General features: G+C 48.0%; 1 protein-coding gene across 14 annotated transcripts in view; it reads right to left on the bottom strand.

Moving 5' to 3' along the window:
- UBR4 (ubiquitin protein ligase E3 component n-recognin 4) overlaps positions 1-27,684 on the bottom strand; it is a 1,723,360-nt gene that overhangs the window by 1,077,396 nt on the left and 618,280 nt on the right. For all 14 annotated transcript variants that reach the window (XM_086921716.1, XM_086921718.1, XM_086921717.1 and 11 more), the window contains exons 23-24: positions 5,740-5,892; positions 5,280-5,507 (exon numbers count right to left, since the gene is read on the bottom strand). In XM_086921716.1, the coding sequence (XP_086777842.1) occupies positions 5,280-5,507; positions 5,740-5,892 (381 nt within the window). The remainder of the gene's footprint in view (positions 1-5,279; positions 5,508-5,739; positions 5,893-27,684) is intronic.

The following is a 27,684-nucleotide window of genomic DNA, read 5'->3' on the forward strand; positions in this document are numbered from 1 at the left end:
CCCTTAGAGGCAGCCACAGGTAAGATTCCTTCGCACTATAGGGAAGTATAATCATAACAGTAAGTGAGCCTTTGACAGGGGAATAAGGGAGGGTACGATGTAAATCTATGAAACTGGAACCGGGGTTGCACTTAAGTAACTAATTTATTCTCCAGCACTGAATCTTTCATAAACTCTCTTGCTTGTATCAGAAGGCATGCAGTACATAGACTTGGAATAAACCTGAAGGAGACTCATCTTTACTGAACCAGGTCACTTGGAACTGATCAACCTTTTGACGATTCAACTGCTGCATTAAGATAAGGCAACAGTGCTTGGTGAAAGAATGCATGTTTCTATGTAGCTGCATGGCAGAGAACTTGTAACGGTAGTCCAGTTCAGACATACTTATTGTGTTCCGTGCTTCTTGTGGAATGTGCATTTACTTCTCTTGATGCAGGATCTTTGCTTTAATGTGAAAAAAGCTAATGCCAACTGAATCAAATGAGGAATTCCCAGGTTGGACACTGGAAGGCCTCAGCCTGAGTGGCTGAAAGACACAAACAACTGCTCAGAAGTGACTAGACAAACACTGCTGTTGGGTCTAAGGACATTTTAACCTGGTTTACTGCTATTTAAAATGATTAGGGGCTCCAGACTAGGATAGGGAATGATTCCAGCATGTGGATTGAAAAATGCCCTGAAGGAATACCACAAGCGCATAAGAGACACCAAATGGACCTTCATAAGAGACAAAGTCAAGACCAACGCGACCAACACCAAGGAACTGTTCAAAGTCATACAGCAGTTCACAAAACCCACCAGCTAAGCCTGGAGACGTCACACCATCCCAGGAACTCTGAGACAAGCTCAGCTCCTACTTCCATCTGAAGATAAAGGTCTTCTACGACAACTTCAGCGAACCAACGTCAGACACCACCCCCCCCTGCCCACCGCCGTGGATAAGCCAGCCATCATGACCTGGGACCCCGCCACCACCGAACACATCACCGCGACCATGAAGAAAACCCACTCAGGAGCCCCATCGGACCCCTTCCCACCGCACATATTCCACAGGGCCGCAGCCGCCATCTCACCTGAACTAGGAAAAACCATCAACGCCTCCTTCAGATCCGCCATCTGCCCAGACGACTGGAAGCAGGCGGAGGTTAAACCCCTCCTCAAGAAACCAATGGCAGACCCAACGGACCTGAAAAACTACCGGCCCATCTATCTCCACCCCTTTGCGGCCAAAGTCACTGAGAGACTCGTAAACGCCCAGATGACCGCATTCATCAAAGAGAACTCCATCCTAGACGCCTCCCAGTCTGGATTCCGCAGCAACCATAGCACCAAGACTGCCCTTCTCACCGCGACTTACGACATCCGCATGCTACTCAACCAGGAACACACTGCGGCCCTCATCCTCCTACACCTCTCCGCAGCCTTCGACACCGTTTCACACCGCACGCTCCCTCCCTTCCTCTCCGAACCCACCGACATCAACTGCGAAATACCCAAAGGATCATCGCTCAACCCCACGCTCTTCAAAATCTTCATGGCCCCCCTCGCTGCCATCGTCAGCATGGGCTCAGCATCGTATCCTACTCAGACAACACCCAGCTCATCCTCTCACTCACAAAGAATCCCAAAGGCACCAGACTATTTCCAGGAAGGGAGGAAGAACGCGGCAGCCAGGATGAAAGACAGCTGTTTGAAGCTCATCTCACAAAAGACAGAGGTCCTCAACCTCGGACTCATCACCTTGCCTGGGACAACACCTGGTAGCCCTCCACCCTCGGAAACCCACCCGCCCCTACAGGCCATGCACTAAACCTCCACATCGTCCTCAACTCCTCCCTCTCCATGATCCGCCAGATCAACCCCGTCGCTTCCACCAGTTTCAACAACCTGCGCATCCTCCGCAAGACTTTCAAAAGAATCCCCCAGATTGCAGAAGAACCGTCATCCACGCGCTCATAACCAGCAGACTGGACTACGGAAACGCCCTATACGCTGGAATTAACAGAACTCTTCTGCACAGACTCCAGACCAACCAGAACGCTGCAGCTAGACTCATCCTCGGTTACCACGTCAAGAACACATGACCCAACACCTACGAGACCTCAACTGGCTCCCCGTCGAGAAGAGGTGTCACCTTTAAACTCATCACCCACGCCTACATATCCCTCAACAGCATTGGACCCAAATTCCTCAACGAGTGAGTATCCTTCCACGTACCCAAGAGGAACCACCGCTCCGCTGACCTTGTCATGGCAGAGGTACCCCACATCCGCAGAAACAGAACAGGCGGGAGATTCTCCTACATTGCAGCCAAGACCTGGAACGAGCTCCCTGTGAACATTAGGAGTGCCCGACCCTGCACACATTCAGGAAGGACCTCAAGACCTGGCTCTTTGAGTGATCCAGAGCTGCTCCCCTCTCCCCCCAGCGCCTTTAGACCCCCACGGGTGAGTAGAGCGCTTTATAAACCACTGATTGATTGGTTGAAAGATTCATCGTTGAAGACAGGCAGTCACAGTCTTACTACTGAGAAAAAAGACTTGCGCAGCACTTAGCCAAGATGAGCAGCTCAGCCACGAACATTTCCGGACATCCAGGTGCACTTCCCCCCAGCAAGTCGCCTAGAGGCACGCCCTTTAGGTAGCTTGTCAATGTTAAAAAATGGGCTCTGATGCCAGGAGTACACTAGACAAAGATGATGAAGCAATCTTGTTATCATATATCTGCTTGCCCTCCCACATTTGAGTGACAATCCAGGTAGCTGAAGCTCTAGTTGGTGAGTTTCCAGGCACTCAAATAGGAAAAAAGTAAAGTCACCTTAACCCACTAAACCCACAAAACATCAAGGGTCCCAATTCAATGTAGACAATAGCACACTTCAGTGTCTTTCAGTCATTATGTCTGAATCAGTGGTGACAGAGGACTGAGAGCTCAGTTCAAGAGTTATGAAAACTAATTGAGGGTACATTTGGAGGGACGCAGATGTAATAGTGGATCAACACCACCAATTAAGTTTCCCCCGTACCCATCTCTAGGGTCCGCAACTGTCGGTTATAGTAAGAATTGTCAAATGATGGGGGCTCATAATGACCTCAATGCTTCTCATGAATATAAATGAATATAATCTGAAGAACTGTGTTTGCTTTTTAGATGGTTTAAACCGTTTCAGAAGGAGGACAGCTTCCATCAAGCTCACCAGTTCAGATAAAATATATATATATATATATATATATATATATATATATATATATATATATATATATATATATATATATATATATATATATATATATATATATATATATATATATATATATATATATATATATATATATATATATATATATATATATATATATGCCTTTGCTGCTGTGCATCACAGGCATTTGTCTTCATCTTTGCTTATCCAAGTCATGCAAGCTAAGAGGATTGGGTCTCCTGTGTGTTCTATGTTAACCAAAACTTCTTACATATAGATTCATCAATAAGCTGTGCTCTGCACTGATCTCTCCCAGATGAGAACAGCTTTGTCTTTTCACAGGCCAGTTTATTTACTCTTGACAGGGCACAGCAACAAGGAATTTTGAATAGTCAAGGCTGGTCTCCAGCCTATGAAAGATCTGCAACCCAGCAGAGGTTCCATTAGCAACAAGGCATTTGCTCACTGCTAATGAAGAGTCCCTTGGATGTCAACACTGTGTGCAAATTAAGGGGTCCTGGATGTATGCCATTTTGGTTGAATCAGGCTGCCTGTGTGAACCCACAAGGTAAATCATATCACTTCAGCAAGTCCTAGCGAAGTGTAAATCTTTCAAAACTGAGTACAAGGTCTAACCACTCAGAAGCTGTTCAAGTGTAGATGTGGGTTGCTCTCAGTTGAAAACCAGTAGAAAGACCCTAAGGCTAGGCAACAGACAGAAAAATAGAAAGAGGAGGAGTAATAAGTCTCAAGGAAAGCACATTTAGTTTATCATGTTGACAAGTGGACAAAATCAATCTGCAAAGAGACACCATCTTGAGCAGCAGCAACATAGTATCACAAACAGACACTACCATTTATAAACTCACAGAGTGAAAATAGTATATTCACAACATGTATAAACATATTCACACTTGCCCTATAAACCAGGTATCTCAGGTACAGCGGACTCAACAAACTTTTTATGGGGACTGTCGGAGGTAATACATTTTAAAAATGATTTTGACTGGAACAGAAACAAACTGCTGTCAATGGCAGGCAACTCCACTTTGGAGCACCCTTGCTCAATATGGGTGTACACTATGGGCTTACGCGGTCAGTAGAGCTAAGCTTTACTGGAGAACGGTACAGCCAAAATGGATATCAACTCCAATATACTTGCTGCAGTTGAGTTCAAGCGAGAAAAACAGAGCAGGCATGAAAGAAATACTATATATATATATATATATATATATATATATATATATATATATATATATATATATATACATATACACATATACATATATACATATACACATATACATATATACATATACACATATACATATATATATACATATACACATATACATATATATATACATATACACATATACATATATATATACATATACACATATACATATATATATACATATACACATATACATATATATATACATATACACATATACATATATATATACATATACACATATACATATATATATACATATACACATATACATATATATATACATATATACACATATATATATATACACATATATACACATATATATATATACACATATATATATATATATATATACATATATACATATATATACATATATACACATATATATATATACACATATATATATATATATATACATATATACATATACATTTATACATATATATATATATATATATATATATATATATATATATATATATATATATATATATATATATATATATATATATATATATATATATATATATATATATAATTTTTTTGGGGGGCGGGGAAAATACAGAAAAGTCTAGCTCACCAAAAGGGTGTGGCAAGGGGAGAGGAGGTGCATGAAGAAATGAGGGAAATATTAGGGGTAGAAAACAGGGATTTGGCGAAACAGAGAAAGAGGGCAAAGAAAAGAAGGGGAAATGTGAGAGAAAGATGGGCATGAGTGCAACAAAAGAGTCTCTCCAGGACTAGTGAAAGGCAGTCTAGGGACTGTGAAATTTGAACTGTGAATGGTGTAAGTGAGAGAGAAATTAAACATGGACAAGGGATAAAATGTCTTACCTTAAGGTCCTCATGACTGACTTCCAGTACATTAGTTACATAGAAGGGCCCGTGCTGAGCGCTACTGGCCTCCTCCATGAGCTGTGTGTACACATAGCCAGCTGAGGACATGATAACAATGATGTTTTTACCCTCCTCGTTGAAAAGAAATGCAACATCGCGGATCTTGGAGCTTGGCAGCAGAAAGTAAAATGTGGGGCTGAGGGCATCCGATGAAAGGTTGTAAACCTGAAATAATGCAAACTGAGTCAATTCTTACTGGAGGAAGGAGGAGAAAAGTACAGCAATCTATCTACAAACAAGTGGCTGAAGATCTGAAAATTCGAGGCAATATCAACAATAGGCACAAACCAGAGAGGATAACGGACATGAGCAGAGTAATATAAAAAAAGCACCCTATACACAAATGCAGTCGATCAAAAGCTGACTATTATCACACCGATTTATCCAAGAAACCTACCTTGACAAAGTCAGCTGTGACTATAGCCAGTTCAGTCTGGGATCCTGGCAGCCATACTGCTTTGATGATGAAGTTTCCTGTAGCCAGCTGAGGGTGCAGCACCAAGTGGTCAGAGACCGAACCAGAGCTACTGAATGTCAGAACATGACAGTCCTGGAATGAGAAATCAAAGACAAAAGGAGTTAAAATAATCATTCAAAAGGTCATTCTACTGTGCTAGAAGAATGTCAATCACATGTGTAGATGCCACTGTCAAAGTAAATTAAGTTGTCAATGCGACTGTGCAAGGGAAAGGTAGCAAGAGGAAAACCAAGCAGCACTCTGAAAGGTCAGTGAAATGAGAACAGTTAAGACCCGGGCAAGGGAAATGTCTGCTCATACCAGCAATGCGTAGGCCTCAATGCCGCTGGTAAAAGACCTATTGCAGTGTCTTACTACCGCCTTTTCCCCACAACTATAACATTTCTATATTATCTTCAATGTTTTAATTTTAATCTGTCTTTTGCCACAGGATTCTGAATAATTTCCTTGAAGCACACCACTATTCCCTCCTTTCTTAAAAATATTCCCTTACCCATACACTGCTCTCAAACGTTCAACCTCTTTAAATTTTTATCTCTAAAATGTTCTTGAATAAATTGTGTATCATCAACTATCAGCTTTCTTATACTGTACTCTAACATCTCTGCATTCAGGATTCCATCTGGCACACTACTGAGAGATCTTTGTTTGCAATGTCCAACCCTCCTCTACTGAACCTGCCTTAAAAGCTAGTCTTACCTACCGACCACTGACACGTCTGCCACATTCAAATAAATAGCTCATCCTATCCTTTCTTTGTACTATTCTTTTGATTTTTCTAGCACCCCTCCTTTTTGTACCTCTTCCAATCTTTCTAATAGGTTGCATTTGGGTAGCTCAGTCTCTTCTTTATTACCACTTCACCATGAGATAGAATGGATTTGGTCTTTGGCCCTCGGTTCTTTTTTACATGTCTTCTCGATAATCCCCTCTTTCAATCTAACATACGATTCATATGCTGACGATTCACAACTTTATTTTTGAATCCCCCTTTCCTTCACAAAGTCTATCCTCTGTCAATTCCTGGATGTTCTCTCATGTTTTGCATATCAAACAAGTTACTTACCATCGGTAACGATAAATCTGTAAGAGACAGATTAGTTATTGATTCCTCACTTTAGAATTACCCCCAGGCGTCAGACTGGATCCGGAGAATTTTTTTCCAGCAGTACCCCTGCGCGTTGGTGGGTGGCGCCAGTCAACTCCGTGTTCGTCTTTCGCGTCATAGTTGCCGGAATGACGTTGCGGTATCTACTTAGATGCCACCCCTGCGTGCTCACGTCAGTTCTTTACACGAAATTCCACGGCAGAAGCGCAGAGCCATGCAAGACACTAACCACTGACGCAAAAAACTAGGGCCCAGAAGGGAAGTACCTTACCCTAGAAGTCAGTTCGCAGTGTGGAATCCATAACTAATCAAAGTCTCTTACAGATATATCGTTACCGAAGGTAAGTAGCTTGTTCATCTGAAAGAGACAATTAGTTATGGATCACTCACCTTAGAATGGATACCCCAATAATTCCAACTCCGGAAGTGGGTCTGCGAACCAAGTTCACACCAGAAAGTCCTGGAGAACTGAAAGGCCAAAGTAGCCGTCTCTCTGAGCTTGGCTGTCCAGGAAGTAGTGCTTGGTACTTGGAACCTCTGAAAGGGGAGCAGAAAGGGCATCCACAGCCTTTGCTGCGAACCATGTCACAAATTTGTTCCATCTACATGCATGTATCGTTTTGGTAGAAGGACGCCTGGCTGCCAAGATAACATTACAGACTTCGGGAGGAAGGTCGAAAGCTGTTAACTGTCGCCGTTCAATCTCCACGCAAGGAGGTGGAGGCTGGACTGGTTAGGGTGGAGGACCGTGCCCTGTTGCTGCGACAGAAGATCCTCCCGACGGGGCAGTCTGATAGGAGGATCGATGGCCATGTGTAAGAGCTCAGGATACCACACTCCAGTCCCGGGCCAAAAGAATGACTTGGGCCTGGTCCCGCTTCTTCAGCACTCAGTGTAGAAGTGGTATAGGCCGAAAGACATATAGAAGACCGCAAATCCACTCACGGCGAAAAGCATTGTGGAGCAAGTGCCACCTTGGAAACTCCAGAGAGCAGAACTGCTCACATTGCGCGTTCTCTTTGGTGGCTAATAGATGTAACCAAGGCTCTCCCCACCGCTGAAAGAGACCTTGCACAACCTCCAAGTGAAAATGTAATTCGTGATCCATAATGCACCAGCGGCTGAGTTCAGGGAGCCTGCCAGGTGTTGAACCACCAGGGAAATGCCCCGATGTTCCAGTCACTTCCTGAGACTAAGTGCCTCCTGACACACAAGTTACTTACCTTCGGTAATGATATATATGTAAGAAAAATTAGTTAGTTATAGATTCCTTACCCTAGAATTATCCCCAGGCGTCAGACTGGATCCAGACTTGATCCGGAAGATTTTTCCGTCAGCAGTACTTCTGCTCGTCGGAAGGTGGCGAGTCGGCTCCGCGTCCGTCGTCGTGGTCACCGGGATGACATTGTGGCAGCTACTTAGACGCCGCCCTCACGCGCTGCCGTCAGTTCTGTACGCGACTTTCAGCCCCAGAAACGCAGTGCCATGCAAGACATTTACCATTGGTGCACAAAACTAGGGTCCTGAAAGCATGTCCTTAACCCTAGAGATCAGTTTGCAGAGAAGGAAGGATGGGTGGAGCGGTAAGGAATCTATAACTAACTAATGTTTCTTACAGAACTATTGTTACCGAAGGTAAGTAACTTGTGCATCTGAAAAACATGTTAGTGTAGATTTCTTACCCCAGCAATACCAACCCCGGTGGTGAATGCATACCACTATCACATAAGAAATTCCAAGAGAACAGAACGGCCAAAGAAGCCATCTCTCCGGACTTGACTGTCAAGGCAGTAGTGTTTGGTCAAGGCAGTAGTGTTTGGTGAACGTGTGCAGCGATGCCCACATGGCTGCCTGACAGATGTCATTCAGAGGCACTCCCCTTCCCAAGGCAGTAGTGGCTGCCGTCTCCCTGAAAAAGTGAGCGCTCAGTGTGACTTGAGGCTCGTTTTTAAATAGAGAGTAATGAAGCATTAATACACAACACGACCCATCGAGAAATGGTGCGTTTGTGTACGGAACAACCCTTCTTTGAACAAAACGTTGATCATCCACCTCAAACTGTTTTGTGCGATCCAGATAGAAAGGGAGCGTATGTTTTGAGTCCTGACGGTGGAGCCTCTCTTCTTCCTTTGAAGGATGTGGAGGCAAAAAGAAGGTGGGCAAAGTAATGGTCTGATTAATGTGGAAGGCAATGACCACCTTAGGAAGAAAGGATGGACGGGTCCTGAGAACCACCTTGTCCTGATGAACAGACAAGAAAGGAGGCTTTGATAAAAGAGCCTGGAGCTCACTCACCCTTCTAGCTAGTGATGGCTACCAGGAAAGCAGTCTCCAGAGTCAAGAGACGTAAAGGACAGTTATGAGGCGGCTCAAAGGGAGCGCACATTAAATAAGTTAGCAAAAGATTTAAGTCCCACTGAGGCATAACGAAAGGGATGGGAGGAAAAAGATGTGTTAAACCTTTTAAGAAACGGTTAATTACCGGGGACTTGAAAAAAAAAGCCTGATCCAGCAGCCGAAGGGAGGCAGAGATGGCTGAAAGGTAGCCCTCGATAGTGCCCATAGCAGAGCCCTGCTGGGCTACAGAAAGAAGGAACAAGAATACTTTAGAAAGAGGAGCAGAAAGGGGATCCACAGCCTTTGCTGTGTACCATGCCACAAAACTGTTCCACCTGCAGGCTTATACCGTCTTTGTGGAGGGACGCCCGGCTACCAAGATTACGCCACAAACTTCGGGAGGCAGGTCGAAAGACGTCAACTGCATGGACTCAATCTCCATGCATGGAGGTGGAGACTGGACAAGTTCGGGTGGAGGACCGTCCCCTGCTGCTGTGACAGAAGATCCTCCCAAAGAGGCAGTCTGATCTGAGAATGACTTGAGCCCTGTCGCGCCTGATCTTCAGCACTCTGGGCAGAAGTGGTATAGGCGAAAAGGCGTACAACAGACAGCAACTCCACTCGCGATGAAAAGCGTCGCCGAGCTTGTGCCGCCTTGGAAATTCCAACGCACAGAATTGTTGACAATGCGGGTTCTCTTCAGTAGCGAACAGATCTAACCAAGGCTCTCCCCACTGTTGAAAGAGACCTTGCACCACCTTTGAGTGAAGACGCCATTCGTGACTAATCATACACCTGTGGCTGAGTTCATCCGCCCTGGCGTTCAGAGAACCTGCCAGGTGTTGTACCACCAAGAAATTGCCATGATGTTGCAGCCATATCCACAGGCGGAGGACCTCCTGACATAGGGCTCACAACCCCACCCCGCACTGTTTGTTGCAATAGCACATGGCAGTGGTGTTGTCCTTTAACACCTGCACTACTCTTCCCCGGACAGAGGGAAAGAATGCCATCAGTGCAAGACGAATCGCCCGGAGCTCCAGAAGGTTGATGTGACACCCGGACTCTGCCGGAGAACAGAGGCCTCTGATATCCGCCTCTCCCATGTGGCCGGATCATCCCAGAAGGGAGGCATCCGTTACCACTGTGTGTTCTGTTTTGGGACGAGAGCGGGATCTGCAATTGACCCAATCCTGGGTCGTAAGCCACCCCTGCAGATGTTGAGCAGTGCCGTCCGCGATCTGGACGCAATCGGACAGATTCCCCATGTGCTGCGCCCACTGGAACTTCAGGTCCCACTGGAGAGCCGGCATATGCCACCTGGCATGATCGATCAGCAGGATGCAGGAGGCCATGGGGCCCAACAGCCTCAGGGTCATTCTGACCGAAACCCAGGACAGAGGCTAAATGATCGGAATCATAGCCCGAATGTCGCGGACTTGAAGTTCTGGAGGATAGACCTGAAACTGCGATGTCCAGAACTCCAATGAAGAAAAGCTTCTGAGAGGGAATCAAGTGCGACTTTGGTAGATTGCAGGAGATCGGCCGAAGTCTGGAGGTGGGGGACGACTGCCTGGGGTAAGCCCGCCTTCAACAGCCAGTCGTCGAGATAGGGGAAGAATGAAACCCCTGATCTGCGCAGATGAGCTGCGACCACCACCATCACTTTTGTTAACACAAGAGGGGTTCTGGTAAGGCCAAAGGGCAGCACAGTGAACTGAACGTGCTCGTGGCCTACTGTGAACCGCTGGTAACGCGGAGGGCCGGCAGGACGGGGATGTGAAAATAAGCGTCCTGCAAGTCCAACGCTACCATCCAGTCTTGCGGGTCGAGGGCAGCCAGGGCCTGAGCCACAGTCAGCATCTTGAACTTCTCCTTCCGGAGGAAGTGAATTACATCCCTGAGGTTCAAGATAAGACGTAGGCCATTGTCCTTCTTGGGAACCAGAAAGTAGTGGGAGTAACAACCAAAACCTAGTTCTGGGACAGGAACTCTCTTGATGGCTCCCTTGGCCAAGAAAGCCATAACTTCCTGCTGGAGGAGAGCCAGATGATCCTCCGACATGCAATGGTATCCCGGTGGCATGGCTGGAGGGGTAGTCTCGAAGAGGAGGGAGTAGTCCTTTCGAACTATTTGCAAAACCCACCTGTCCGAAGTGATGGTGCACCAGTGGGGGAGGTGATTGTGCATCCTGCCGTCCACTGGCGTTTGATGGGCCTGAAAGGTCAGACTAGAAGGGTTCGGAGGCACTGCAGAGGTGGGGGGTTGGTGGACTGGCCCTCCTACTGGCCCCGGAACCTTGCCAGTTGTTTCCACGAACCCGGGAAGGATGGGTAACGTGCTGCAGCCTGTGGCACTGGGTGGGACGTAGCGGGGCACCCCTTCTGTAGCCACGAAAGGGGAGAAAAGCAGACTTCGATGGACGGGAGGAGAAGCCCAAGGACTTGGGCATTGTCCGCGAGTCCTTGAAGCACTGTAGGGCGTTGTCTACTTTGTCGCCAAAAAGGCAACAGCCATCAAAGGGCATGTCCATCAAGGCGAAGCGCTACCAACGTTGAAATGGTCTTGCCCAGAGAGTCAGCGGTGTCCAGCCCACAACGGATCGTAAACTTTGCTTCATTTCTCCTGGCGGCGAGAGACTGGGAGAGCACTGCCGAAAGCCTCCTCCGGACACTGAAGCAGCATTTGCGCCACCGTATCCCACACCGATTGTGAATAACGGCCAAAGAGACATGTGGTGTTTACGGACTGCAGTCCTAAACTGGCGGAAGAGAACATTTTCTTGCCAAGATGGTCCAGCTTTTTTGGATTCCCTTTCCGGTGGAGCGGTAAGGAAGGCGCTTTTAGAGGTGGAGGCTTGGACCACCAAGCTCTGCGAGGTGGGGTGTTGGGAGAGGAAAGTGGGGCTGCCCAGAGCCGGGCTGTTGTGTCCGGCGATCATCCTTTCCTCAGGAGCCCCTATGTTGGGCCTGTACCACATGCCCAAAAGGACGTCGGTGAGGGCCTCATTAAAAGGTGGCAGGGGCTCTGAAGAATTCGCCGCCGGTTGAAGCACCTCAGTCAGGAGGTTAGTACTGACCACCAACGTAGGAAGCTCGAGGTTGAGCGCCTCGGCCGCCCTACGCAACACCACAGTGTAGGACGCTCCCTCCTCCATAGCCACAGTAGGAGGAGACAACATGCCACGGTCGGGTGAAATGTCAAGACCACTGGCATCCCCCAGTTCCTCTCCAGTCCTCCTCATCATCCTCTAGGTGCCACTGTTGTTGAAAAAGGGACCCCAGGAGTGAACAGGGGCATGAAATCCCCACCCGGTACCAGATTCCCGGCACCGTGTCCACGTCGGGAAGGAGGCCGGGGTCGATGCTGGCCGGGGAGCCTACCGGCGCCGAACACGGTAATGGTGCCGTAGGAAGCGGCGCCGGTGGAGGTGTCGAACTGCGCTGATCCGGATCCAGGCCTGGATCCAAGGGGTGGCCTGTGGCACTGGGGGCGGAGCTGCTGGCAGCAAAGTCCTAGGCCCCCCAACCGAGACCGCGAGGCCCGAAGGCACGCCGGTGGGTTGGGTCCACATAAAGATGGCATACATCGCTTCGTAGAATGTACAAAGCTGGGTGGAGGTCGCTCCGAGTCCCGGAAAGTGAGGGAAGCTTTGAGTCGACCCTTCAGGCTCCGCGCGCAGAGCAGCGGGAGTGCCACCACCCGCGTGCCTTGTCGGATCAGCTGACAGACTAGGAGAAGTCGAAGAGCGACAATGCCTCTTCAACTTTCTTATGCTCCGACTTACCCGACCCCTAGTGCGAAGACTTTGATGATTTCGAACCGGAATGCTGGTGGCTCTGAAACCGGTCCCTCGACCTCCCTCTCCACCGGGACATCGAACGGCGTAGAGCCGACAAGGCAAGCAGCTTTCGGGACCGCTTCCGTAAAGCCTTCGGTGTCAACAACTGACAGTCGGAGCACAACTTGGGGTAATGTTCGCGCTCCAGGCAAAAGAGGCACATGTGGTTTGGATACGTCACAGACATCAATCTGTTACAGGGACTGCAGGCCTTAAAACCGGGCATCACTCATGCACCTATTCGGAGTCCGAGTAGGTAACGCAGATGGGCCGGCAGGACAGGAATGTGAAAATAAGCATCCTCCAAGTCCAAGGCTACCATCCAGTCTCCAGGGTCGAGGGCAGACAGGACCTGAGCCAGTGTCAACATTTTGAACTTCTCCTTCTGGAGGAAGAGGTTGAGATTCCTGGAGTCAAAGACAGGACACAGGCCCTTGTCTTTCTTGGGCACCAGAAAGTAGTGGGAATACCAAAACATTTACTTCTGGGGCAGGAACTCTCTCAATGGCTCCCTTGGCCAAGAGAGACTTAACTTCCTTTTGGAGAAGAGCTAGGTGATCCTCAGACATGCAATGGGATTGAGGTGGCATGGATGGAGGGGGAGTCTTGAAGGGGAAGGTGTAGCCCTTTCGGACTATCTGCAAAACCCACCTGTCAGATGTGATGTTGAGCCAGTGGGGGAGGTAATGGCGAATCTTGCCACCCACTGGCAATTGGTGACCCTGAAAGGTCAGACAAGGAGGGCTTGGAGGCTGCTGCAGTGGGGGAGTTGGTGGACTTTTCTACCCGCTGGCCCCCAGACCCATGACTGTGGGTCCCATGTCCAGGCAGAGGCTGGACAGCTTGCGCTGGCCTGTGGCTCAGGTGGAACGTGGCGGGGCGCACCTTCCATAGTCACAAAAGGGCGAAAAACAGACTTTGTAAGGTCCGTAAAGCTTTTGAGCGCATTGTCTGCTTTGTCGCCGAACAGGCGACGGCCATCAAAGGGCATGTCCAACCCGAGAAGCCAGTGGACTGACGTAGCCTTGCGAGTCGGCAGTGTCCAGCCCACATCGTATAGCAAACTTTGCTGCATCCCTCCCTCCGGCCACTGCACGGGAGAGCACGGCCCAGGCCTCCTCGAGGCACTGCAGCAGCACCTGCGCAACTGTGACCCACACAGAGTGGGAGTAACAGCCCAAGAGACATGCAGTGTACCCCGACTGCAGTCCTAAGCTGGAGGAAGAAAACCTTTTCTTCCCAAGATGGTCAAGCTTCTTGGATTCGCTATCAGGTGGTGCTGTAGGGAATGCGCCCTTGGAAGTCGAGGCTTGGACCACCAAGCTCTCAGGGGTGGGGGTGTTGCGACCGGAAAATGGGGTCACCCTGGGCCGGGCGGTGGCATCGGGCAATAATCCTGTCCACAGGAGCCCCTAGGTTGCACTTGGACCAAGTGCCCAAAAGGATATCTGTACGGGCCTCGTTGAAAGGCAGCAGGGGCTCGGAAGAGGTTGTTGCCAACTGAAGCACCTCAGTCAGGAGGTTAGTCCTGACTGCCACCGTAAGAAGATCAAGGTTGAAGGCCTCAGCTGCCCTACGCAACACCACTGCGTAAGATGCACGGTAGCCACGGTAAGGGTTGATAGCATGCTAAGATCTGCAGTGGTGTCCAGACCACTGGCCTCACCCATCTCCTCTCTCCAGTCCGGTTCCTCTAACTGGACCTCCAAAGGGTCCACAGAGCCTCCCAGTCCTCCTCTGGCAGCCCCTCAGGGCGATACGTAACACCAAGGGAGAACAGTTGTACAAAAGTACTGATCGGCGCCGGTCTGGCTCAGTGTCCACATCAAGGGGGAGGCTGGGGTTGACATCGGTTGGGGGTACAACCTGCGTCAGAGGGGGCGGAGGTGTAGATCCCTGGCGGCCCTGCAGCGCCAGAGCCGAAGCAGCCGGCATCAACGGCCTAGAGCCCCCAGCTGAGTTCTCGGCCCGAAGGCATGTCAGCTGGGTCGGGCTGCCCAAAGATGGAATATAAGGCTTTGTTAAAGCTACGAAGTTGGGCAGGGGTCACACCAGCTCCCGGGAAGGCCAGAGTCGCCCCAACAGGCTCTGCGGGCGAACCTGGACTACCTTCTGTTTCCCGCGTCGGCCAACAGACAGGGAAAACGTGATGAGGGACAGTGCTTCTTCAGCTCCTTCTTGTGCTTCGACTTACCCGAAGACCTTCGTCGAGGAGTGTTGGTGATGGGTCCACGATCGGTTCCGCCACCTCCCTCTTGACCGGGAGCTCTAACAGCACGGAGCAGACTGCCGGCCTCAAGAAGCTTTCAGGACCACTCCTGCAAAGACTTCGGGTTCATGGCCCGCCAGTCGGAGCCCAACTTCGGATTTGCACTGGCTGGGTCAGAAAAAGAAAGAACTGACGTTGGCGTGCAGGGGCGGCATCTAAGTAGATACTGTGACGTCATTTCGGCGACCACAGCGAAAGCGGAGTTGACAAACTACACCTACCGATGTGCAAGGGTACTGCTGAAGAAAAATTTTCTGGATCCAGTCTGACGCCTGGGGGTAATTCTAAGGTGAAGAATCCAGAACTAATTGGCTCTTTCATATAAACTTTTTAACACCAAGATCCTCTACTTTCCTGCACCATTGATGTTAGATTAATCCTCTCTTCTTTTCCCAGCAGCTCTGTTGAAAAGAATCAATAAAGAAAGACTATGAGCCTGCTGAGGGCAAAGAAACCCGAAGCCTGGAACCATCTCTGCACCAGACGCCTAATGCCCGAGTCAGAGTGGCCAACCGATCCCAGCGAGGGCCCCCAGCACTCTATAGTCTGAGTTCACAGTGGGTTGACCCCTCCAGGACTCCCTTCTGCAGGGGACCCCCATCAACTGCGAGTGGTCCTGTAACTTAAAATGCAACCTCAAAAGGCACCACTGCAACTGGCCACCCTGCCACCTGGAGAAGAGGACCTAAGGAGCACCTACGTCACTGAGCCCTCCAACTTACCGGCCCAGCAGTTGGTTCATCCCGGAAGACTTCCTGGACCGAGCCTGCAGCCAAAATCCAAAACGCCGATTGAGAACAGGGCACCCGACTCCAAATCAACACTCCGCACCCAGCCGCCCCTGTGCCGCTGTGGGTGCACCTTGTGTGCTAACCCTGATCCCCTTTTGCCCTGAGCTAAACCGTAGGAGCTTTGCTCCCACATCCACATGGCTAGCCCATGAGCAGCCATCAACCGGAGGCCCCCTATTCCACTTTGGATACCACTGGGCCTCCGCACTCTGCACCCGGCAGCCCTAGTGCCGCTGAGGGTACTCTTAAAATGCACCCTTGACCCTGGGGGAACCCTTGTTCTAACCCCAGAAACTCAGCCCTCAAGTCCGCTTACTTACCTGCAAAACGATAATCCCCTTTTCCGCCAAAGGGTTGCATGGACTGTTTTCTTCTTAACAACTTTAAAGTGTGGAGGGTGTTTTGTATGGAAACATAAGAAACTGTGTTTTGACAAAAACTGATTTACTACCCTTTTTAGCCAGGACATGTCCCAGTGTCATATCTAGGCATATCACACTGAGTAGAAAAAGTAATGAAAAATGCTTAGAAAGTAATTGCAAAGTAACTGAAAATTAATTTCAACTGTTTCTGAACATTTGACCTACCTGTATCTACCTTCAACTGCATTCGCCTGAATTAAAGGAAAAGTACTATTTTTACTTACATGCACCAAGTTTGGCTCGGTTGTAAAAATAAAATACAACAAAGAAATATTTTTATACAAAACAATTGGTCAGAGTTCAGTCTTTGAGTGTGTGAAATCATTTCTTGCCAGTGTGTGCTCAATAAATGATTTACTCTACCCTTTGGTAAAGCCTTACTGCTCGCCCACTCAACCACAAATGGAGAGTACGGTATCATCTACTTTTACCTCTGCCTACCTTGGGGGATCAACTGTACTCTGTGCACACTATACCTTACATTGGTATAGTATATAGAGAGCCAGCTTCCTACAGAAGCCCTGCAAATGGAATTTCCAGCGCAAAAAGGACCTAAGGTAGGGTCAGCATCTTGAACTGAAAGAGAGGAGGAGAGAACAGTGTTGTGACCCTCACTTTTTTGATTTTTGACCTGCCGCTGTATTGTCTAAGGAGGTGGTTTGGGAGCTACTGCATCTAGGATTGATGAGACATTCACTTGCAAATACTGAAGGGCCTTGGAATGTCTTGATAGCGGGAAATGTACCTCAATCCCTTTGAGGACGATGCTGCAGCCCTATAGATCTAGCCTTCGCTCTGTACGCCTGGATATTTTCCAAGGACAAGTCCACTTCATCTCCTAAGAAGCGAGTGCAGTCCAAAGGGAGTTTCATAATGGTGGACTGCCCATCTGAAGAAAAGCCCAATGTGCAAAGCGAAGCACTACAGTATACAGCAAACAATTACCCCAATGCCTAGCCTGCAGTGTCGAACCCCGATTTGAGGCACCTTGACCATCCATAATGACCTTGAGGTTATCCAAAAAAGTCAACATGGGGAAAAACCAAATCAGCCATATCCCACTGGGTAGGTTGATATCTGGCAAGGACGCACATGGCATTTAGGGACTTAACCAACATGGTGCCAGCAGAGATGATCTTTACCCAAGCCGCAGACGTTTGGACTGCCGGTCTTATGGTGTGGTAGCGAAAGTCACCGACAACTGCTGCGAAGAACAGAATGCCTAAATCACTACTATTGCTGGTGAAGGATATGAGGACAAGAAAGAAGGGGTAGTTTTTTGCCATCAATCTTTTCACTACTGAGGAGGTAGATGGTTTCTCACAAAGAGTACTGGATCCAGCAAAGCATCACTAAAAGGCAGTAACAGCTTTGAGTATGGGGATGACGGTTGTAGGACATCCCTTAGAACATTAGTCTTTGCCTCAATAGATGGTAAAGGAAGCTCCAACACCTACGCAGCTTTTCTGATCACCGAGTGAAAGGATGGGACCTTAGGAGGAGGTCGTCCTTAGGTAAATTTCAATATAAATTCAGAAGAAGTATTCAAACACGCTAAAGTAGTGTCAGACCATTCCATTGCCGTGTCAATGGGCTCTGGTCTAATACAGCTCATCTCTCCGGAATGTGTTTCTAAAACAGCCTTCCTGGAAACTCTAGCAGCAGAATGTTTTGACACCCAATTTGAGGATGGCAATAAGATCTAGCTGAGTACTCCCCATTGCTGGAAGATGCCCTGTGCATCTCCGCATGCAACTGCCATTCGTGATCTGCCACACGCCGACAGTATAATTTTCTGCCTTGGAGTTCATAGATCCCGCTAGGTCATGAGTACTCACAACATTTTTCCCAGAGGCCGCAAATTACAATCTGTGGTATGTTCAAGGGCTGCACCGATGCCAGCAATGCGAGGGTCGGGGTGATAAAAAGTGGGCGCAAGGGGACGTGAAGCAAATGCATGATGTGGACAACAAACCAAGCTTTCACGCGACTTTTGTCTGCCATCAACTCTCTATTCTCATGCACCACAAATTAAATTCAAAGCATTAACTTCTAATGTAAACCGTGAGAGGAAAAGAGATACTTCATCTGGCGGCTGAATTGCAAAATGTGAAACCAGAAAACCTGGTATCAGCCCTGGCTTCCCCACTGGACAAAACTGTGTGATGCTAGTCAATCGGTTAATTTAATTTGCCTCCTATTTGTTCATTACTACGTATGAGAGTCCCTTAAAATATACGAGTTAAGGATGTGTGCTGTACAAAACCTTTTCTTGTGTTTTAGATGATAAACTATAATGTTGTTCCAATTATTTAACAACCAAGCCTACACACAAAATGAACCTGACAAAAGACTTGCCTCTTGGTTCACTAATGACATTGTTATCAGAATGGGGGCAACCTGAATATTTCAAAGATCATGTTTGAAAACCATTACTGCTTATAAATGACTCTCAATGCAGTGATGAAATCTGATCTACTAAGATAAAACACTAATGCAGGTTAATAAAAACAACTCTCCGCAAACTTCAGAAAAGTGCATCATGTTTTTACATGTTTAGTGCAAGATGTATTTAAAACTAAAGGTGTTCCTTAAGATAAGTTTTCTAGGACACCTTTTCTTCTTTACTGTTACTTTGGTTAACGTGTAACTAAAGTATGCCCGTTTGTTTTTCAGCCTTCTGAATGTTCCTGCTCTGTCATGTGAGCAGCAGCCCAGTGCAGCTGTTCAACAGGGGGCCACAATTAAAGGTGAGGAGGGCCGCATACCACCCCCAGGCTGTACTTGGGAGTATCGCTGCGCAAGGTGGTTTACAACCAGGGAAAATGCCTTATGACTCCAGCCAGTTACAAATGTGAAGTGCCTCTTGGCACAAGACCCCAATCATTCAGCTTGTTGCAGAACCTATGGCGGTGGTGTTATCTGTAAGCACCAGCATCAGCCTTTCTCGGATGGTGGACAGAAGAGCCTTCAGCACCAAGCACATCACATTCAACTTCAAGAAACTAATGTGGAGTCAAGCATCTGCCAGAGACCAAAGGACTCTGATCTTCACTTTCCCAGAAGGCCTCCACAACCTAGTACTGATGCATCAGTGACTATCAGCAGCTGTGGGTAGGGTAGGGAGAGGGTAGGGAGAGGGGTCCAGTACTATGTGTGGAATAGGTTTGAGGAACGGCCGCCCTTTTGTCAGGTTTTTGGTGTTCCTCCACTGCAGAGAGCGATGTGTGCGGCTGTCTACCAACACCAGGTCTGTTAGTTGCCCTTGAGCCTGATTCCACTATTGTGCTAGGCATTCCTGTAATGAACGCATCTGCAATCTTGCACATGGTACTATGAAGATGCAAGATGCCATCATTCCTATTAGTCTCATGAACACTCTGGCTTGCAGAGATTGTTGTTGTTGGAAGACTTTGACTAAGGCTTGAATGCTCTGTATCCTCGCTGGACTGGGATAAGCTAGAGCTATAGACGTGTTTATTGTAGCCCCTAGATACTGATGTATATGAGAGGGCTGCAGGTGCGACTTGGTGTAGTTGATTGTGAACCCCAAGTTGTGAAATGTTTGAATTGTCTGGTGAGTGTGCCGAACACACTGATTGAATGACTTGGCTTTTATGAGCCAATCGTCTAGGTAAGGAAAGACATGTATTTGTTGTCTCGTGAGATGTGCTGCTACTACTGCTAGGCACTTTGTGAATACTCTTGGTGCTGTTGTAACCCCGAATGGAAGGACTTTGAACTGATAATGTTGTCCTTCCATACTTCCTGTGGGCAGGATGCATATGAATGTGAAAGTAGGCGTCCTTTAGGTCTAGTGTTGTAAGGAAATCGCCTTGTTGCAGCAGTGGGAGCACTTGTTGCAAAGTGATCATATGGAAATGATCTGACTGTATGTAGTAATTGAGGGGCCTGAGGTCTAGAATTTGTCGAGGGTTCCCGTCCTTCTTGGGTATTAGAAAATACAGCGAATAAACCCCTGTTCCTTGGTGTTGTAAAGGAACTATTTCTATTGCGTCCTTTTGAAGAAGTGACAGGACTTCTTGTTTGAGCAGAGTATGGTGTTCTGCAGACATTGGACGCTATCTGGGTGGTATGTGTGGAGGGGTTGCTCTAAGTTCCAGGCAGTAGCCATGCTGGATAATTTGTCTTACCCACTTGTCTGCTGTGATTGAATTCCAGACAGGTAGGAAGTGTGTTAATATGCCCCCTACAGGAGTGGTGTTACCACGACCTCTTCCCTTGTTGTTTCCTCTACATCCTCCTCTAAAATGCCCTTTGTTTGTGGATGTTTGTGTGTTTGACTTGAAGGATGTTGTGTTGTCTGCTCCTGTCTGTTTGGGGCCTCCTCTGTAAAAGGAGCGACGAAAGGAACTTTTAGTTTGTGTAGACTGTAAAGCTCCCATAGATTTGGCAGTGTCTGTATCCTTCTTCATTTTCTCAAGTGTGTCTACCTCTAGACCAAACAATTGATTTTGATTAAATGGTTGATTTAAAATGGTAGTTTGCACTTTCTGTTTAAATCCTGAAATGCGTAGCCACGCATGTCTAAGTAGGACACTAGTATTTGCAGCTCTTGACGCAGTGTCTGCCACATCAAGTGCACACTTTATTGATGCATTTTAAGTTAGCTTGACCTCTTATATAAGGTTGCTTACCTGCGCACTATATTGGTCAGGTAGATGTTCTAGTAATTTCTCTAACTGATCATAGTGAGCCTTATCATATCTTGAAAGGAGGGCTTGTGTGTTGGCTATATGCCATATATTGGTAGCTTGCGCAGCTATTCTTTTGCCTGAGGCATCAATTACTTTAGATTCTTTGTTCGGTGGGGGGCCCTCACCTGACGTTTGTGAATTTGCCCTTTTCCAAGCATTTGATACGACTAGTGAATCTAATAGTAGTTGTCCTTTAATGTAGGCTGGATCTGCTGGTGCAGGCCTATATTTTTTCTCAATTATAGGGTTTAAAATCCTAGTACGCACAGGGTCTTTAAATATCTCTGGTGCATGTTTGATGACCCCTTTCATCATAGGAAGAATTTGAACAGATCTTTATGATTGCTCAAATGTGTCTAACAGAAAATCTTTCTCTGCCTCACCAAAATGCATAGTGAACCCATGGTACATTGCAGCTCGTCAACAGGTGCCCAAAACTAATGTTATCTTCTTGGGGAGAAGGTTTTGATGGGTATAACTGTGGGTCAGGAATATCTGGTGCATCCTGTGGGTCCCAGTCTCATCTGTAGGGTATAGGAAAGGCTCATCTGGGTCTATCCCTCTACCTAAACTATACTCATCACCATTTTGAGGCGAGTGTGGAGACAGAAAAGGAGAAATTGGAGGAGAAATCTGTGGTGAATTGTTAAGAAGAACAGGAGATGAAGGAGGAGGAAGTACAGGAGAAAAAAGGTGCATAGGAGATGTGGTAGAGTCCTTCTTATTGGCAGGTACTACAGGTGTAGGTGTTGTATCTGCCTTCCTCTTCTTGTGTGGTGTAGTGGATACAGCACCTGTTTTTGGGTCAATGTAGATCTTCTTTTGCAGAAGATCAGGATGGAAAAGTTCTTCTTCTTGTGGAACCTTTGTCGGCGCCGATTTGTTCGGGTCCGAACGAGGTTGCCGTTTGTCTTTCGCCTTAGGAGGTGTTACAGTGTCCTTTGGCATAGGTTTTGGCACCAACGGTGTTGTTTTCGGTGTCGTAGGCTGTTTCGAGGGCTTGGGCGCATCGGAATCAGGCCTTGTAGGTTTCGGTACCGAAGACGATGGCTTTGGAGTGGTAGCTGGTCTCGTCGGCTTCGAGGCGTCGGACGCTGGCTTCGTACCTTTATCTTTAGAAGTCGACAGTTGCGGGGCCGAGACTTCTTTTGGTGTCGATGGAGCTGGTGGGATCGGCACGTGCGGCTTGCTCGGTAAGGAGCTGCTGGAAGGCTTATGTATTTTCTTCGGAGCCGGGCTCGATGGCGGGGCTTTAGAAGTGTCTTTTCGGTCGCGACTTGGCCCAGGAGGCGGAGCGTTGACTTTTGCCTTCGGTTTGGGTGCTGTATGTGGTGCAGGGGCAGTAGTACTTACGCGCTGACCCGATGGTATGGAGTCGTCGGAGTCGTCTGCCTCTGATACGATTTCGAGATCATCGGAATCTTCATCTGGAACGAGCGGAACCTCCTCGTCGAAGATATCCACCGGTTCCGGAGCTGATCTCTGCATTTCATGTTGATGACCCGAATCGAGCTGATGAAGTCGAAATTATGTTACTCAATATCGAAGGTAGTTAGGTAAAGTTTTGATACGTTTTTGCGCTTCAAAGTACTTGAAAAGTAGATCTGTAGCTGCAGCGGAAAAAGTTCATCCGAACCCAGTGGTGGAAAAAACCAATCTAAGAATGGAGCCGATTCCCATGCGCACCATCGTCCAAGGGAGGAGTCACATATCTCATGACTACAAAAGACTTCTTCCAAGACGACAACAACATGCAACCATCCGAGCCCAATACCAGGTGGCGATCTAATGCTAATTGTACAATCTGCAGCTCATATGCCTCGAACATCTATTTTCCAAATGTCTCTGTTTCTTTTGAATCAATTCACAATTATGTAGTGGAAGGAAAAGTGATGAGGTTTACTTTGCTAGTGGACGCCTGGACCACTGAACTGTCTGGTGTTGGATGTGGAGTAAGACTGGAGCATAGTTTCAACCACATGTCCAAAAGGGCGCATGTACGAGGTTCATTGAAAATGCTAACAGTGGCTTTGTAGATAACTACCATCGTTGAAGCACCTCACTTACCACATTAGTCTTCAACTCCACAGTGGGGAGCTCCATGTCTAGAGCATCTGTCACTCTTCACATAATACCTGCAGAGGGGTTTTCTCTGAGGCAGGACCAGGGGGAGGCAAGTATCTAGGGAAGAATCCAGACCACTGGCATTTTGAAATTTTTAAAACTAGTTTTCGACATTATATTTATTTATTTATAAAGTTTTATATAGTGCGAACAAGATCCCGAAGGATATCAGAGCGCTTTACAAAAGGATGGAAGGAAGGTAATAAATGCAATATCGACATCAAGTAGGAATAACAAACAAGAATAATCACATGATTACAAGACAAAGAGGTCAGAGGCGAGGCGATTAATACAATCAACATGTACCTAGCGGGCTACGAGGGGAGCACACAATAAGGCAAAGAAGAACCGCATCAACTGAGGGTCTAATGGTTGTAGGATCAATGACTTAGAGCAGAGGACTACTTGTTTGTTCCAGATATTTTCCAACCCTCTATGACAAACTGTAATACATATGTGAGAGGTAAACAACAAAGTCGTTCCCTTCATCATAACTGTTACTGTCCGATTCCCCACAAAAAAGATTGTGTAAAGTTTGGGGAGCTACTCCCATGCAGCCACAGGCACCAAAGCAACAAGGTCTGGTTCACCTCCCTGCCGCTTACCGGCACTATGACACTGTAGCTGCTGAGAAAAAAGAGGACACCGTGCTCCCACAGGTCAGACCCGTCTTCCCTCCAAGTGTGGGGACACCAAGACTGACCGGAGCCACACAACACCAATACCTAGGATACCAAACCTCTTGCGACAACTAAGGCTTGTTCTGTCCAGACCGCACACCAACATCGAGGAACACTGACCTTTATGTTGAGACCTTCAGGGACAGTGAGACCCATACCGAGAGTGGTGCAGCTGTCCTGTTTGCCCCTTTTCTGTAGAACAAAGACAAAGAGTGAGGCTCCGACCGCCACCACCCGACAGTTCTAAGCACCTCTGCACCCGCACCCCACAGCCGAGTCCAAGGGACGTGACAGTGGCAACTATGTCTGGAGACGCTCAAGGCTGAACTCACTTTTGGGTTTTCCAAGACAGGACTTTGTTACCACCTGCAGCCACTTTGTGCAGGCCATCTCAACTGCTAAATACACCACTGCACCAGAGTCCTACAGCCTGAGAAGTGGACCAACGGTTTCCCTACATGCACAAGCATCTCAATGACTGAGTCCCTACCTGTGGGCTCAGCCAGACGGCCCTCCCCCTCCCCAGTCCGAGCTTGCAGCCTCTTTTTGACTAGACAGTAGTTGTAGTTAACGGGGTACCCAATGCTGAAATACACATTTGCACCCGTCCACCCCAGTGCCGTGCGAGGTGACCTGTTGGTGTTGCCATGGACCTAGCTCCATACTCCCCTTAAGTCCATGAGAAAGGTACCATAAGTCGCTGACAAGTGCCTGAATGTAATGCATGTTGTTCTCCCATTGGATAACATACCCACTCCAGAAATTGTCAACTTTTGAAAAATATAAAAATTCATATCTCGAAAAGTACTTATCAAATCACAATGATCTTGCTATCTAAATTCATATAAAAAGTATTATTTTTATAAATTGGTGACTGATTTCTGTTAGTGTGTCTCACTTATTGCCTTTGTGTACGCAATAAATGTTTGACACTACCCTCTGATAAGCCTAACTGCTCGCCTACATTACCACAAAAAAGAGCATGTGGGTTATCACTTGTGCCTCAGTAAACCAGTTCGGGTTTGCCTGGAATCTTTACACAGTGGGACAGCTTCTGTGTCTGCACAGCTGCTTCAACCTTACCGTGCTACAACAAGAACCTCCAACCAGTACCAGTATTGTGCTCCTCTGCCTTTTGGTTACCTCCGGGTGGTTTGCACTCTGGACTTTCAGGTTCTTCTCATCTGGATTCCAAGGCCTGGTCCACGAGACTCTGTAGCTGCTGAACTTCCATGAACATTCATTAGCGTCTATAGGCAGTTCAGACACCGCTTCATCTTTATGCACCAGGGCTCCCTGATGTAGGTATCCAGGTTCATGATGTATCCAGGTATGTAGGAAGGTGGATATCTGACTATGGTTGCCCCCAACTTTTTTGCCTGGTGTTTTGCTGGTTTTTCGACTTAGTTGACCCGGGCCCCTGCTATTCAGGACCCCAGGCCCACTGCTCTCTCTGTAAAATGGATTCCATGTACTCTATGTACATACCTAATTGGATACTGAGTCACCTTATCAGCCCCTGTACAGTGTACCTTAGGTACCCAGGGCATAGGGGCACTCAGGGCCTACCAGGGTCTGCAGCATGTATTATGCCACCCCTGGCTGGCCATCCAAATCTGACACAACTGGCTGATCAAACAGCTGGGGCAAGGTGGTGTAATCACCCTTTGCTTTAGATATAGTATCCCTATATCTAAACCTAAAATGGACACATATATTCCTATCAGTCACTCCTATGGCAGGCCTTATCAATCCTGAAGGCAGAGTGCTTGGAATTATGTGAGATGGTGCTCTGGCATGAGCTGAGCCCGTTTGCAGCTTGCGGAATCAAGTCCTAATAGCTGTTCCATGATAACGCTATACCATGTACTCTTAAGTGCATTATGAACCTCGCGGTCAAATGCTAACTTTGGCATAGCATTATCAAAACATGTCGAGTAAGGTGTCATACAAATTGGAATACTATTCCCTCGCCAATTCTGGCGATGGGGGTAGCATTCCACCCTTCTAGAGGGACACAACATGTATGTAACTGTGAACCCCGGTTAAAGTTAACTCGAGCCTCAGCATCACAAAATGGATGCTGCCACCATAGACAAAAGTCTGACCTCCTGCTGCTGGGAGTCCTTCCAGCGAGGGAGGCTCGGACAAAGGGTTTCCTGCCTTGGGAGGTGCTAGCACCACCCCAGACAGGATTTTGCGTATTAGGTAGGACAGGGCTGAAGGAATGAGACATGCCTGGGGCAAACAAGGTGTCCCTGTGCATACACCGGTCTGAACCAGTTCCTGGGGCACTCCAGCCCCAGAGCTGGCCCAAGACCGGACAAAGGAAAGGGGGTGTAACCACCCCCCTTCCTGGTCCCAACCAGAGGAGGGACCTATACGTAGTGCAGCCCCCTTTAGCTGTATAAAGGTAGGAGCTGGTCCCATTCCAGATTAGATTAATCTTGACAACTTCCACAAAGAACTCTCGACCTTCGCCTTCCTGAATATCAGAAGACTGAAGAATCTCCCCTATGGTCAGGGAGTGACCATCCTGCTCTGCAGGCACCATCAAGCTCCTGTGCGGTTTTCTGTAAGTCCTTCCTTCCTGGAACCAGACGACCCAGCTCGACGATATCCCGACCTCCAGACTCCTCTGACCTCTACCCACATCCACAGCACAGCTGGGACCCGTGGGTGCGAAGAGCAACGTGGAGACGGCCATCTTGACAAAACCTGCACAGCGCTTCCAGCACGACCGCTGAGAGATCCTCGAGTGAGTGCACTGGGGTCTGAGAAGCCCCAAACCGACGCAGCTCCTGCATCAAAGACCAGCCCCCCCAGCATCCACGTGATCTGCGTGGGGCCCTTCTGCCTGGTTGCTGCTTTTCCTGTTGTCTGGTCACTTGCCGGCTGGCTCGTGACCTCTGAGACGACGACCCGAAGATTTCACCACTGCTGGTCTGGTCCCCCAGACTGGCCCTTGCTTCCGTGTAAAAGAGAAGCACCCCGGACCCTCCTGGTCTGCACCATACGCCATCTTTGTTCCACCGCGTGGCTTGCACTTGACAAGGCCTGTTGACCAGATTGACGATCCAACACCGCCAACAGCAGCAGACTACGTGGGACAGCTCGTGCCTCCAACCTGGTCGTGAAGAACAGCTCCTGGTCCGCGCACCTACAGAGAGAAGCGTCCCCTCTCCCACCTGAACGCGGCAACAGCATCTGGTTCCCTCCTGGTTCCAGCACCGTCACTGGCTAGTGACCGAGACTCTGTCCCCTTCCCTTTCAGGAAGACTTCTTCCTAGTTCCATCCTTGGAACCACCGGACTCCTCCATCTGGCCGCCTGCCAGCAACTTCTTGGTTCAGGCATCATCAGGATCAACGCAGTAAACCCGACACCACTTCAGCCCTATGCACCCGCAGCCTGTGGGTTAGGTAACTAAAGCTTCTAGGTGCTGAAGTCAGTGTTCACTATCCTAGTGTCCAGGTCCACTGTTTTTCCTCCATCCAGCCGGGTTCGTCCGGAATCCATAACTCTTTAAACTGTAGCATCCATAGACGTTGGTACGCAGCACGCGTGAGAGTTTC

Source organism: Lissotriton vulgaris, chromosome 5 (genome assembly GCF_964263255.1).
Source record: "Lissotriton vulgaris chromosome 5, aLisVul1.2, whole genome shotgun sequence".
NCBI lineage: Eukaryota > Metazoa > Chordata > Amphibia > Caudata > Salamandridae > Lissotriton > Lissotriton vulgaris.